Source organism: Sus scrofa, chromosome 5 (assembly GCF_000003025.6).
Source record: "Sus scrofa isolate TJ Tabasco breed Duroc chromosome 5, Sscrofa11.1, whole genome shotgun sequence".
Taxonomy (NCBI): Eukaryota; Metazoa; Chordata; class Mammalia; order Artiodactyla; family Suidae; genus Sus; species Sus scrofa.
The window spans coordinates 88,060,138-88,073,894 of record NC_010447.5 but is presented as its reverse complement, the minus strand read 5'-3'; the positions used below and the strand labels follow the sequence as shown (position 1 = coordinate 88,073,894).

Genomic DNA, 13,757 nt, shown 5'->3' with positions numbered 1-13,757 from the left:
CCCCTAATCACGCTTCTTGGCTACCCTCGTTTCCTGCTAGTACAGCCTCTGCACTGTTGCCAGTTATTTTTCTAAAGTGCTGATTTTTATTGTTTTCTCTTCCTTACATAAACACCTTTGGTGACTCCTCACAGTCTATAGGTTACATTCTAAACTATTCATAAGACCAGAGTCTTTTAAGACCTATTTCATGGTACCTTAGATTTCATTACTATGCCCTTCTTCCTGGGGGGTTTTAGCTCTCTCAAACTGTGCCACCATCCCCATGGCATGTGCCTCCATTCTCTCTCCTTGACTCGTCCTTTCCCTTGCCTGGAATGTCCTTCCCTCCTTTGTTATGAAATTCCTACTCATCTGTCAGGGCTCAGCTCAAGTGTCAGCTCCTCTTGACCTCTTTTCCCACAGTTTGCCAGACTTCACATTGGTTTGCAATTATTTGTACTGTCTCTTCTGAGTTCTTGAAAACAGCAGTTACGTGTATTCATCTTTGTTTCCATGACCCTTTTTCAGTACCTGGGATATAGTAGTCCCTCAGTGAATGTAAACTCCATTTACTGGCCTGAACAGGAAATGGGCTATTAAGGTAAATTAAATTTTTGATTGATTCAGTAATATAACTTTTATTTTGATATGAGACAGTTTTTCTAAAATTGATTAAAATATCTTTCTGCCTCAGTATTGTAGAATGAAATATTCTTAATATTTGAGAACTTGGAGTACTTGGGTTTTGTTTGGAACTACACACCCATCCACCATCCTCACGCTGACGTAGATAGTATATGGTGTGCCCAAGAAAAATTGGCTGCTTCACGATGACTTCTGATTCTTCTTTTAAAATTAGGTTTCCAGGGCTCATTCCAAACTTACTGAATCTGAACTTTTAGTTGGGGGGCCCAGGAGTATCTTTCTAACTAAAATCTCCAAATGATCCTGATGTGCAAATGGGATCTAATAAGAAGGCTGATAAATACTGGTGAAGCACATACCCTAGATGATTTTTTTTCTCTCCTTTTGTGATGAAAATTGTGATTAATTAGAAGTAAGTTATTTGAAGTTTTTCTGCTATTTAAGTATGGTTTAATAATCCTATACAATGTCATTCGTCTCCTTCAGCAAGGCATCCTGTTAAAAGTGGCTGAAATCATCAAAAGTTGGATTTTAGCTCAGTGCAATAAGAATGATGACTTACTTCACAAGTTGGTAAGTGTTCACTCTAATTTTTGACACTTTTCAGGGCTTCAGTTTGTTAATGGGAGAATCGATGAATCAGAGATTGTTCTGCTGCTGATTTGAGCAGTGACTGATTTTGATTAGAAATTCTGGGTTGTTCTCCAAAAGGAGACTGTCCACTGCACGAAGTGTTAAATACATAAAGTTTGTATCACCTAAGCCGGGAGGGCGGGGAGGAGTTCTTCAATAACTGTGGATCTTTGCATTTGGACTCATTAATATTGTTTCTTAGGTCTTCCAGGAGGTTAAAAGCTACTTAAAATAGGATATTCTGGTAGTTATTGAAACCCTGTTTGTTAGATTACTCATTTCCTGCTGCCGCCTTCCTCCACAGACAGGTATTCCTCTTGGTCGGTGAGGAATGCAATTGATCTGTTAGTGCCGTCTTTCCCCTTGGCATTGGGAACTTTACTGTCTATTCCATAGCTTAGGCCTACAAAGTTTGGGCAAAATCAAAAGTGATTCCTCCCTAATTTATTTATCATTAATCTATCATTCTCTGACAATTTCATATATAAACTTTAGTCTTCTAAGACTGATAAATCACAGAGTTGCCCAAATACTTGCTTCATCTCTGAGCCCCAGGAGGGAGTACCTCAACGTTTTTATGTCCTAGGTAGTATAGATAAAAAAAATTAAATTAATTTTAATTTAAAAATTTTTTTTAATTTTTAAAAATTCTCATGGATCTCACAGGTTTCAGGATCTTCTGCTGGCCTGTGACCTTATGATGACAATTATCATTCTTGTGCATTGTCTTTTGTAAAGCGATGTTTACAAAGTGCTTTCACAATTTTGATTCAGTAATCCAAATGCTGTATAAGGTTTAGTGTATTTTACCACTGGGAAAGCCTGAAGTTCAGACATTTCAGTTTGGTTAAGAATACTTATTAAGTGAATTGTTCAAGAATGTTCAGCTAGAAAGTGATAGAGTCAGAATCTGAACTCAGGTCTCTCAGTTTCCAAGCCCAAGTTCTTTCCATTACAATGTACCACCTCTCTGGCTTGAGTATTCTTTTAGTTTTGACTGACTAAAATTACTTTGTAGCAGTCCATAATAAGGGCAAGTTCTCTGTTCAGGTATCATTTTGTAGGTGTGTTGAGGTCAATGAAGTGTCTTGTCATCTATGTAAAATATCATCTCTATCCAGGTGGAGCCATCCTCATTCTTCAGTGGTACTAGAACTGTGGTAAGGCATATGGATCCATATACATCTTCTGTGGTTTAAGTATAGTCCGCATAGTCCTTATCTTTTCACTCCCAGTTGTCACTGGTCACGTGTTTCATGTCATGTTTCAGTGTAAAGTGCCAGCTTCTGTATGCATCTCTTTTGTGCCTATATTGTGGAGAACTATAGGAGCACATAGCTGGGGCATCTGGCGTGAGATTGCTTGACTTTTGCCCCTTGATTATGAAATATTAAAAATATCTTAGCTATACAGATTGAGCTAGTCCTTCTTTTCTTTTTATAAAGATACTGGCAATTGCTCCATGATAGCTGAACACTTTACCATCATTCTTTTTGCTTTATAGGGCTGCACCTGCGGCATATGGAAGTTCCTAGGCTAGGGGTCAAATTGTTGGAACTACAGCTGCCGGCCTACGCCACGGCCACAGCAACACCAGATCCAAGCCACATCTTCGACCTACAACACAGGTCATGGCAACGCCAGATCCTTAACCCACTGAGCAAGGCCAGGGATTGAACCTGCATCCTCATGGATCCTAGTCAGGTTCGTTACTGCTGAGCCATGAGAGAACTCCCCATTAGTCATTTTTATTAAGGTAGTACTTCTTAAAGATTTTTTAAAAATTCATTATAGCAACTATGATATTAATGATATTGGCACTTTTTAAGCCCTTTTAGCCTATAAAATGTTTTCACACGTTCTCTCATTTGATCCTCATCAGCTTTTTTAAATAGCACTGTATATTAAACAGCGTATAAGATCATTGACACATATTGACACATGAATAAGTTCTGTTCTCCATCCCTAGAAGCCAAAATAGAAATTTCTTTATTCTTTAGCTCTGCCTTCATTCTATCCCAGCAGAGACGTTCCTAAGTTATCTTCTGATGCCATTTCTCTATGTTTAGATTCTATAAAGATCCCCACTATCCATCACATCAAGTCCATTTTATCACTTTAGCATAAAAGAGTCTGCGTAATCTGGCCCTAATCTACCTTCCCAGCTTTGTCCACCAGCATTTTCATCAGCCCAATATAGTCTTTCTTTCCTTTATATCTTACCTATTCTCTATGTCTATATTTGTACTATTATACTGTGAATTTCTTTACATTTTTCTATTATTGGAATCTTTTCAATAAGCAATACTAGCTCTTCCTGAAGGCCTTTTCTAGACTCTCTGATTTTCTTCAACAACCTTATAATTATTATCTATGCTATGTTCTGTGTTTGTATTATGTATGCTTTTCTTTGTTGTATTTTTAATTGTTTCATGTGTGCTAAGAAGACTAATAGCTAAACCTTACTAGTGCTTAACTGTGTGCCAGATATTTACCAGTCCTGACTTCTTTAACCCTTGCAACAGCCCTATGAAGTGGGTACTATTCTCATTTTGCAGATGATGAAACTGGAACAGAAAGGTTATTAACTTGCTTAAATTGTGGGATTAAGTTATACACCCAGATACTACGTCTCAGCACTCAAACTTGTTGAGAGTGAGCCAAGTTTCATATAGTACCCCTGCCCTCCTGCACAGAACACCCATAATACTGCCTCACATCATACTGGTTTGGGGACGCTTTATCCCAGTTTTGCAACAGGTCTGAACCAAGGAGTGGTGTTGAAGAAAGTGAGGACCTGATTAATTAGCATGTCCAGGAAAAGGATCTGTGAAGACGGAGAGCTCCCATTCTACTTTAAGCTTCCCCCTCTCTTTCAGCCTTAGCCTGAATTTAAGTAGGCCTCTTTAAACTTACCTATGTATGAATACATAAGGTTTTCAAAAAAGGCTTTATGTAGCAAAAGTTTGATTTTTGTAGCAAAAGTTTGATTTTTAATATATGTATTTAAATATGGTCATGTCTGATTGGGAAATCCAAACCAAACTATAAGGCCAATATGTGAAGATTTATTTCAGAGAATACTTGAAAAGCTGCCATGTTTGACCTCCTGCCCTCCTTGCCTTCCACTGCCCACCTGCAGTTGCTACCCTGCAGCCCACTGCCCAGCTCCCCATCTCCAACAGTAGTATAAAGTGAGTTGTGCTGTTCTCTCTATGAAAGTGGGATGGAAAGTCAGAAAACTAAGTAGCTTCTAAAGTTAGGATGTAAAGGAGGAGAAGCAGTAGTTCAAAGGTGAAACATAGAAGTGCTGCAGAGGTATGGGCAGGGAATGTCAGTAGATGGCAAAAAAGCCACACCAGGAGTTCCTGCTGTGGTGCAACAGGATCACTGGCATCTCTGCAGCACTGGCACGCAACCCCTGCCAGCTGGGTGAAGATATCTAGCATTGCCATAGTCGTGGTGTAGGTTCAAACTTCAGCTTGCATCCGTCCCTTGGCCTGGGAACTCCATAAGCTGCAGGGGGGCAGAGAGGAGCCACACTGGGCTGAAAGGAAGATCAATATTCCACTGAGGTTTTGTGGGTTTTTTTTGTTGTTTTTTTTTTTTGATAATTAAAAAGAAATCCATCCAAATAGATCTAACATTGTCATCTTTTTATCTAAAAGTGATAAAAATGATGTCTTACTCATGATCAAGAGGCTGTGTCCTCATAGTTTGTTATCAGGATCACTGCATTCCTGCCGAAGTCCCGAAGATGGACTCAGGCTAGCCTGGGTATGGAAGTGATTAAGAAGAGCCAACCCCAGACCTAACTGGTTTTACTTTAATTGCCTTGTCCACTAAAGTTCTTTTTATTTTTTTAAGGTACAATAAGTTCCCAAATTTATTACAATATAGACCTTTAAATTTTCTGATAGACTATATTCAGGGAAAGAGTCAATCACCAAAGATTTAGGGTTTGAAATCAGAATTCCGGAAAGTTATTTCTGGGAGCTTCAGTTGTCGCCTCTGTAGAATGGAGACAGGAGGAGGAGAATGTGCATCCCGGGGTTACTGTGGGAATTAATGTGTCTGCTCTAACATCGCTACTTCATCTCTCACCTCTGCGCCGTGTACACTCTGCACAAAACTAGTATTGGTGATTTGCAGGTCCTCAAACTTGAAGAGGCTTGCTTTCATTCTCTTTCATCCCATTCTTCCAACTCTTTCATCGGGTCAGTTCTTGTTCATGCTTTAAGACTCAGCTTAGGTATCCCCTCTTTGACTTGCTTTGACTATTGCAAGTTTTGGTCCTTTATGCCATTTCCGTAATAACCTAGTCATACCTCATCACACTTCTTCGCACTTCGTACTGTAACTACTCCATTAAACTATGAACTCTTTAAGAATGAAAACTTGTACATCTTGTTCATTTTTTTATGTCTTTACTCTCAAGCATGTTGCCTGGTATGTGTAAGATACTCCTTATTAAATGGGTAGAAGGAAAAAAGGGAGGAGTAAATGAGCTGGTATATGTGAAAGCATTTTGTAAACTAGAAAGTGCTCTGCACACGTGAGTGTCATTTGCATTACATTCCTGACTGATATATTTTTAACATCTGAATGTCCATTTTTAGAAAGCCTTCATCCTGATGTAGTTCTTAGACATTGGCTGTATTGCTGCAGTATCCAGGGACAGCATCTTTTCTGTCACAGGATTGTCTTTTCCATGTTGTTTGCCAACAATGTAATTAATTAGGCTTAACTCCACAGATTTATTAATCTGTAATTACTTAACATCTTTTTATTAAAAATAGCCACTTCTGGTGGCTCAGTAATGTCTACCTCTGTCTTTATTGTTTCACTTTTACAGTAAAAATAAAGCCCTATGTGTCATACTGAAAACAGATGGACTATTGCTTCTTCTTCTTGCAGTCTATACTACCTCTAATTTTATTCATATGGTAGGAGCTTAATATTGAATATAAAATTATGCATGTATTTAAACTTCTCTTCCGGTCTTTTAATGGCAAGGATATTGGATTCCGACTCGACTCACTAAATACCATCCTGCAACAGGAAGTCCTGTTACAAGAGGATGTGGAGCTGATTGAGCTACTTGATCCCAGTATCCTGTCTGCAGGGCAATCTCAACAACAGGAAAATGGATACCTTCCAACACTTGGCTCCCTGGCAACCCCTAATATTTGGTACTGTCCAAAAAACATCTATCCTTTGCTTACATGTAGTCTTAGCAGAGGAAATCCCATCATCGTGCTCTCTACTGTAAAGGCATTATAAACATTTTTAGCATTGTGATTAATGTAATGATATGCCAGAGCTTTTCAAAAGAGGTACTTTCTAAAGTAGATACTATGTAAAATGAAGGGAGAAAAAAATCCAACTTGTTTATTAAATATTTCAACTCGGTATTATTAGTTGTGTGGGTTTTTTTGTTGTTGTTTTTTGGGGCCCCACCTGAAGCGTATGGAAGTTCCCAGGCTAGGGGTCTAACCAGAGCTACAGCTGCTGGCCTACACCACAGCCATAGCAACGCAGAGCTGTGTCTGTGACCTACACCACAGCTCACAGCAAGGTGGATCCTTAACCCACTGAACAAGGCTAGGGATCGAACCCATGTCCTCGTCTCATGAATATTGGTCGGGTTCCTTACCACTGAGCCACAACGGGAACTCCTGCATTTTTTTCCTTTTCTTCCTTTTTTTTTTTTTTTTGTCTTTTTAGGACCGCACCTGCAGCATATGGAGTTCCCAGGTTGAATCAGAGCTGTAGCTGCTCACCTACACCACAGCTCACAGCAACGCCGGATCCTTAACTCACTGAGGCCAAGGATTGAACCTGTGTCCTCATGGATATTAGTCAGATTCGTTTCTACTGAGCCATAACGGGAACTCCTAGTTCTGTGTTTAACAACCCAACAAGAGGGTACAGCATATGCTGAAAAATAATCTGTCTTACCTATATGCCTATACACATATGTTCCAGTACTTTATGTTTCTTTACAACTAACAGATTATATCGTAATCACATTGTAGCCATACCAAGCATAGGATGGGACATCGAGGTAAACAGTCAGTTCCTGCTTTGTCGGCTGAGAAGAGATCACGGGGAACAGAGACAGTTCAGACTGTCTTAAAACTTGTCAGCCGTTTGAAGAATTTGTGTCTAATGTAGAAGTCTCAGGCCAAAATCTGTTAAAAAAAAAAAGACATATATATAAATAACAAAAAGAGAGTATATAGATAGAACTCTTACTATCCTTTTCCTATTGAAGTATAAGTTTACTAAGTGAACTAAATTATTGCTTTAACTCTTCAAGTTATACAGGTAGTTAATTTATTGTCCTCAGTGTTCTGAATTTATCTTCCTTTCCTGTCACATTAACAAATGCTTCGTATTGTACAGATAGCAACGTGTGGTGTTTTCCAAATGTGTAGTCACTCAGATGCCATCATGATGAAACAAAGCATCTTACACTTTTAAAACAGAACAACTTAAGCTGCTGGAGGAAACCATAGGTTTTAAGAATTCTACAATTTTACATTCAAGTTTCCTTAGCCACAAATGTGATTAAACTACTCTGAGGCCTGTAAATACTTTAAACTTTGCTATAAATACATAAAAGTATATGATGAGATATTGCTTTATGATATTACAGTATTTTCTAACAGTAAAGGATTCCAAGGGAATCCTTGGAAATTTTTTTTAGAAGGCATTCTTACCTGTGACTTTCTTTATAGTTTGATCATAACTGTCTTCATATATTGTTTTTCAGATGCCCTCAGGTACAGCTCCTGTATATCTACCTCTTTCTTTTATATAGAGTTTCATCAAAGCTTCATTGCTTTAAAGATGTATTTTAGTCTATAGATTTGTATTGACCTAACTTTAAAAAATGTGATAGATATTTTTACTTCAGTTAAAGTGTATAAAGATACAGAACCTATCCATATCATGGGCTGCAATAAATATATATATTCTAGAATTGAGATGATAATTATTTAAAATTAGATGACTTTATTGAAAACAATTACTCATCAAGTGTATATTATTTCTAAGTGGAAAAATGCTTTTGTTTTCTTTAGATATGATTTGATTTTGTACAAATAATTGAAGTCTGATTTTAGGGGAAAAGACCTCACAATATCTCAAAATAGTAAAGTATTTTAATATTAAAAATTAGTGGGTCTTTTTGGCTTTGCTATTTTATTTGGCCATTCCCATGATATCTTGAAGTTCCTGGGCCAGGGATCAAACCCATGCTGCAGCAGTGACCTAAGCCACAGCAGTGACAGTGCCAGATCCTTAACCCACTAGGCCACCAGGGAACTCTAAAAGTTAATGTTTTTAAATAAAAATCGGTTAAAAAAAGTTTTTTACTTTTATATTTAAAATTGGATTTTGTCTTGTTTTGTTGTTTTGGCTGCACCCACGACATGTGGGAAGGGATAGAACCTGTGCCACATTAGTGACCCAGGTTGCTACAGTGACAACACTAGATCCTTAACTCACTGAGCCACAAAGGAACTCCTAAAATTGAAGTTTTAAATCTGCAATTTGCTTTTAGATTAAAGAGTACTTTTTTTTTTTTTTTTTTTTTTTGGTCTTTTTGTCCTTTTAGGGCCACACCCGCGACATATGGAGGTTCCCGGGCTAGGGTCTAATTGGAGCTATTGCCACCGGCCTACACCACAGCCATAGCAATGCCAGATCCTTAACCCACTGAGTGAGGCCAGGGATCGAACCCACAACCTCATGGTTCCTAGTTGGATTCGTTTCCGCTGTGCTACAACGGGAACTCCATATATCTGTTTTTTTTTTAAGTTTTTTCAGAAGGCACCTGTTTATGTCCTTTACCTAATAAACTTATTAGCTCTCGACAATTATGTCTAGCAACTAGACAGTGGTGCTAGATATTTTTCAACTGTTTCATATTACTCTTTAGGTGTTTTTTTTGTTTGTTTTTTTTTTTTTTTTTTGGCCATGCCTGTGCCAGGGGTTGAACTTGCACCACAGCAGTGACAACACCAGATACTTAACTGCTAAGCTACCAGGGAACTCCTCACTTTGCTTTTTAAAATATATTTTTTAAAGTCATGCTTTAGAAAGAAGCTAGCATTTTATCTATTTTAGAAAACCTGAATTACTGGCTAAAGTAATTCATCTTTCTCTGGACTGATGGCTATCATTTTCTTGGCTTCTCTGTTCTAGGGATGTCTCAATGCTATTTGCCTTCATTAGTTTGCTCATTATGCTTCCCACTTGGTGGATTGTATCTTCCTGGCTGGTATGGGGAATGATTCTATCTGTTTATCTGATCATAAGAGCTTTGAGATTATGGAGGACAGCCAGACTACAGATAACCTTAAAAAAATACATTGTCCATTTGGAAGATATAACAACAAATAGCCGAGCTTTTACTAACCTCGTAAGAAAAGCTTTACGTCTTATTCAAGAAACTGAAGTCATTTCTAGAGGATTTACACTGTGAGTTCATTTTTCATTTTTTTAAATAATTCTTTTCTACTACATAAATTAGAATGTTTATTACCTATTTTCATTTTTGTCTTGCATTTACAGAAAAAACTAGATTTCGTTTTAGCACTTCTTAAAGTCCATTAACTGCTAAGTGAAGAAATAAATATATTATATGCTATATTTAATAAGTAGAATGATTCTGCTTGCCTATTATGAGAAACCAAAGTGCTTTGAGAATTATGACTGTTTCTGTGTTACCCTGTGATTATATGAGATAATACATAGAGAGACCCTAACAGCATTTTTATATATATTTATGTATGTATATATAAAATAGAGAACCTTGAACCTAGCATGTAGTAGTTATCCATTAAATGTTTGTTCCCTTTACTCACTTGCCACATGCTCTCTTTACTCAGTATCTGACATGAATTCATTTTGAAAAATCTTGCCATGTATTAATAATATTCTTTAGGTAAATATTAGCAGATATTATGGCACTGATGCCCTCAGAATATCATGCAAATAATGATATTTCACATTCCCAAAGGACATTAAATGTTCACCAGTGTAGCTGTAAGTGTATTGAGCTACTGGATAGTTAGGCTACTTATTCTATTATTAAAGGGAAAGATAAGTTTATTGAGCACCACTTATGTTCCATATACTGTGCTAGACAATTTTGCATACAACTAAATGCATATGATGACAAGTAGTAGAGCACATGTTCAAGTTCATTCCATCTGAGTCTAAAGCTTTTTTTCTATACACTGGGCTGCCAGCTAAATACAGATGACAGTTGTACTATAGTATATTTAATAATTTATATAACTCATACAATCTTTGCAACCTGTAGGTGGAGGAAAGTATGTGATAAAAAAACAATTATTGCTCTTAATTAGTTGTATGTAGAAATTCATGAAAAGAGTAGGGCAGAAGAACATTTGGTGGGCATTGCATCCTTCGCTGCTCTGCTCTAGAGTAGTACATAAATAATCTTGGTATAGAAGCTGTATTTGAAACATCATGAAGCAAGGAAGTTGAAGAGTCTCCAGTAGCCCATCTCATTCTTCACTCTGTTGTGTTCTGGAACAGTGTTTAAAATTCCTGAGACATAAGGGAGATTTTATTCCATTCAAAATGTTTACAGTCCTCAGTGGCTAATAATTTGTATCCTTCTATGGTAGTTAAAGGCCACTTCTTGTTAATAGAGTGTAGCAAATATTAATGGTCAAATTTTAAAAGTTAAAAATCATACTAAGTAAGTAGTAGCTCCTTTTTATCCTGATTTATACAGCATTTTATCCAGAGGACTGCCTGGTTAAGTGGCCTTGCGTCCAGTTAATGCTTACACATGTATAGAAGATTCTGTGCCTTTTGTCATTGTCCCACCTTTACACATAAGTATAGAATTGTCATGAAGAGCTAAAATGGGTTAGTTAGACAGGATTTCCCTCTGCTTTATGACTTCTATCTATTCAAATGCAGATAGGCAGGACAGTTTTTGTAAAAATAGTACTTCTCTCCATCTAACTGGGACATGGATTGGAAAAATTATGAGGAATAATAAATTGAACCATGATTTTTTTAGAAATATTTTAAAGGCTGATTTAATAAAATAGAACACAAACATCAGTGCTGTTTTATTCTGCCTCAATTTTTCCTCTCTAGCAAATAATTTAATCCTTTTTTGCCTCATTCCTTTATTTTGAAATAAGCCTATCAGCCATTGTCCTATTTTCTCTTAATTTTTAATGCCTGAATATGTTTTAGTTTGGTTTAACATTTTCTAAAGTTTTGAGTTAGATGTCTTATTTTACAAACTTGTGGTTATAGTGTAAGAAATTTATAGATTCCAATATTTTATTTTGCTCTTGGGAGAAGTTACTAGTTAGGTGACGAACCTACTGCCGTGACAGCTGTGTAATGTGAAATCATTCAGAGTTTCATTTATAAAAGCATAATCTATTATATAACATTGTTGTAAATAGGTACCCCCACTGATCTTTTGGAAAGTGCTAGTAAATGTGCTTCCTCTTGAACAGTTTTGAGAGTAGCTACGCTACCACACAGTAACCCTTACTTTGCCTTTCTACTTGCATTCCCCTGTTGGCCACTGGTCCTGTTATCTTTCTGCGTCCCCTACTTCATTTTAAGTAGGTAAGTGCCAGTGGCTGCAGGTGGGTAAGTCATTTTACCCTACTTTTATGAGTGTACAGAATGTATTTCTATACAGTATTCGATTGTTCTGTACAAATGACAAAAAATAAGATTGATGAACATGTGTAAATGTATATTAAGAATGTGAAAGTGTTTATAGTTAAGGCTTTCATGCTTACTCTAGCTAGGTTTTGAAATGTAAAGTCGTACCACAGTATTATATTCCAGCAGAGAAAGTGTCTATATAAGAAATTGTAGTTTCAGACTTAAATATTCCTACATTTCTACTATATTTCAATCAAAATTCATTGTTTCCACATATCAGAGGAAGCTTTTATTCTTTGAGATTTTAAATTTTCATTTGTCTTTTTTCTGATGGCTGTAAATGTTTCAGGGAAATAACTACTTAAGAGACCTGAGTTGGGATATTTATAATAATTTTCTAATGAAAATCATGAAAAAGGAATTGTTTCCTAAGACTAATAGAATTGTGGATTTAGAAAACAAAAACTTTAGGACACCTGTACAGTTGTATCACATTTTACTTTTCAAGTTTGCTTGACAGGGTCAGTGCTGCTTGCCCATTTAATAAAGCTGGACAGCATCCCAGTCAGCATCTCATCGGTCTTCGGAAAGCTGTCTACAGGACTGTAAGAGCCAACTTTCAAGCAGCAAGGCTAGCTACCCTATATATGCTGAAAAAATATCCTTTTTTGTCTATATGTAAGAAAAAAATATTGTTTCCAGAGTCCTGAATATAATATCTATACATTACAGCTGTATCCTGTGAAAGTTAACTATAAGCTGAAATTGCCTATTTTGAGGTTGATTTCCATCATCACTTCTATTTTAAAACTAGAAATGCATTCCAGGGGGAATGACAGTAAAAGACAGGAAGAAAGTTCTTCTGCTCTCATGTGGCTCATTTTTAGCAAGGAAAAACTTGAAGTCTCTCCCTTTGCTGGTCCAAAGAATAAAGTCAAAAGAACCTACTTTCCCTAGCTCAGACATTTTTAAAACATTACTGAACATGGCAATTTTGCATCATGACATGGAAATAAACTGGCAACAGGAAATCCTTCCCTTTTAAAAAAACAGAAGCTCTAGAGTCGGATTGGCTAAGTCTAAGTTTTGGCTGTATCAGTTACTGCATGAGTGCCTAAGCAAGTTTCTTAACTCTCTGTACCTTGTTTTATTTATTTGTAAAATGACAATAATAACGCAATCTTTCTGTTTTTGTTAGAGCAAATTAATTAGTACAAATAAGGTGCTTAGACAGTATGTAATAAGCACTTAAAGCCTGCCTGGTAATAAGGCTGTCTCTTAAATTTACTAAATCAAGAAATTAGTTCTGTTAGTCAGAAAATAAAAGCTTATAAGATCTTAGAGTTCCCGTCATGGCTCAGTGGTTAACGAACCTGACTAGTATCCATGAGGACATGGGTTCAATCCCTGGCCTCGCTCAGTGGGTTAAGGATCTGGTGTTGCCCCAAGCTGTGGTGTAGGTCACAGACTCAGCTCAGATCCCACATTGCTGTGGCTGTGGTATATAGGCTGGCAGCTGTAGCTCTGATTAGACCCCTAGCCTGGGAGCCTCTATATGCCTCAGTGCGGCCCTAAAAGACAAAATAAAGGAAAAAGAAAAGTTTGTAAGATCTTTAGTTCAAATTTGTAGATAAGGAATGAATACATGGGATGCTAAGACTGTGCCTTCAGTATGCTGGGTACTGTAGTATTGATAAATATAATGCTTAAAAGTTTATAGAGTGCTTTGTGTCCTATCATTATATTCTTACAGAGACCTTTCCAGCTAGATTTTCTTATCTCCACTTTATGAGGAAACTAAATAAAATCTC

The 13,757-nt window shown here is 36.9% G+C and overlaps 1 protein-coding gene across 12 annotated transcripts in view; it reads left to right on the top strand.

Moving 5' to 3' along the window:
• VEZT (vezatin, adherens junctions transmembrane protein) overlaps nucleotides 1–13,757 on the top strand; it is a 104,742-nt gene that overhangs the window by 30,874 nt on the left and 60,111 nt on the right. For 4 of the 12 annotated variants that reach the window (XM_013998069.2, XM_013998065.2, XM_021092746.1 and 1 more), the window contains exons 3-7: nucleotides 1,114–1,200; nucleotides 2,382–2,420; nucleotides 6,277–6,452; nucleotides 9,475–9,750; nucleotides 12,455–12,604. In XM_013998069.2, coding sequence (XP_013853523.1) covers nucleotides 1,114–1,200; nucleotides 2,382–2,420; nucleotides 6,277–6,452; nucleotides 9,475–9,750; nucleotides 12,455–12,604 — 728 coding nt within the window. Of the gene's footprint in view, nucleotides 1–510; nucleotides 584–1,113; nucleotides 1,201–2,381; nucleotides 2,421–6,276; nucleotides 6,453–9,474; nucleotides 9,751–12,454; nucleotides 12,605–13,757 lie in introns of all 12 variants that reach the window. The other 8 variants (XM_021092749.1, XM_021092750.1, XM_013998066.2 and 5 more) reach the window with 7 other exon arrangements.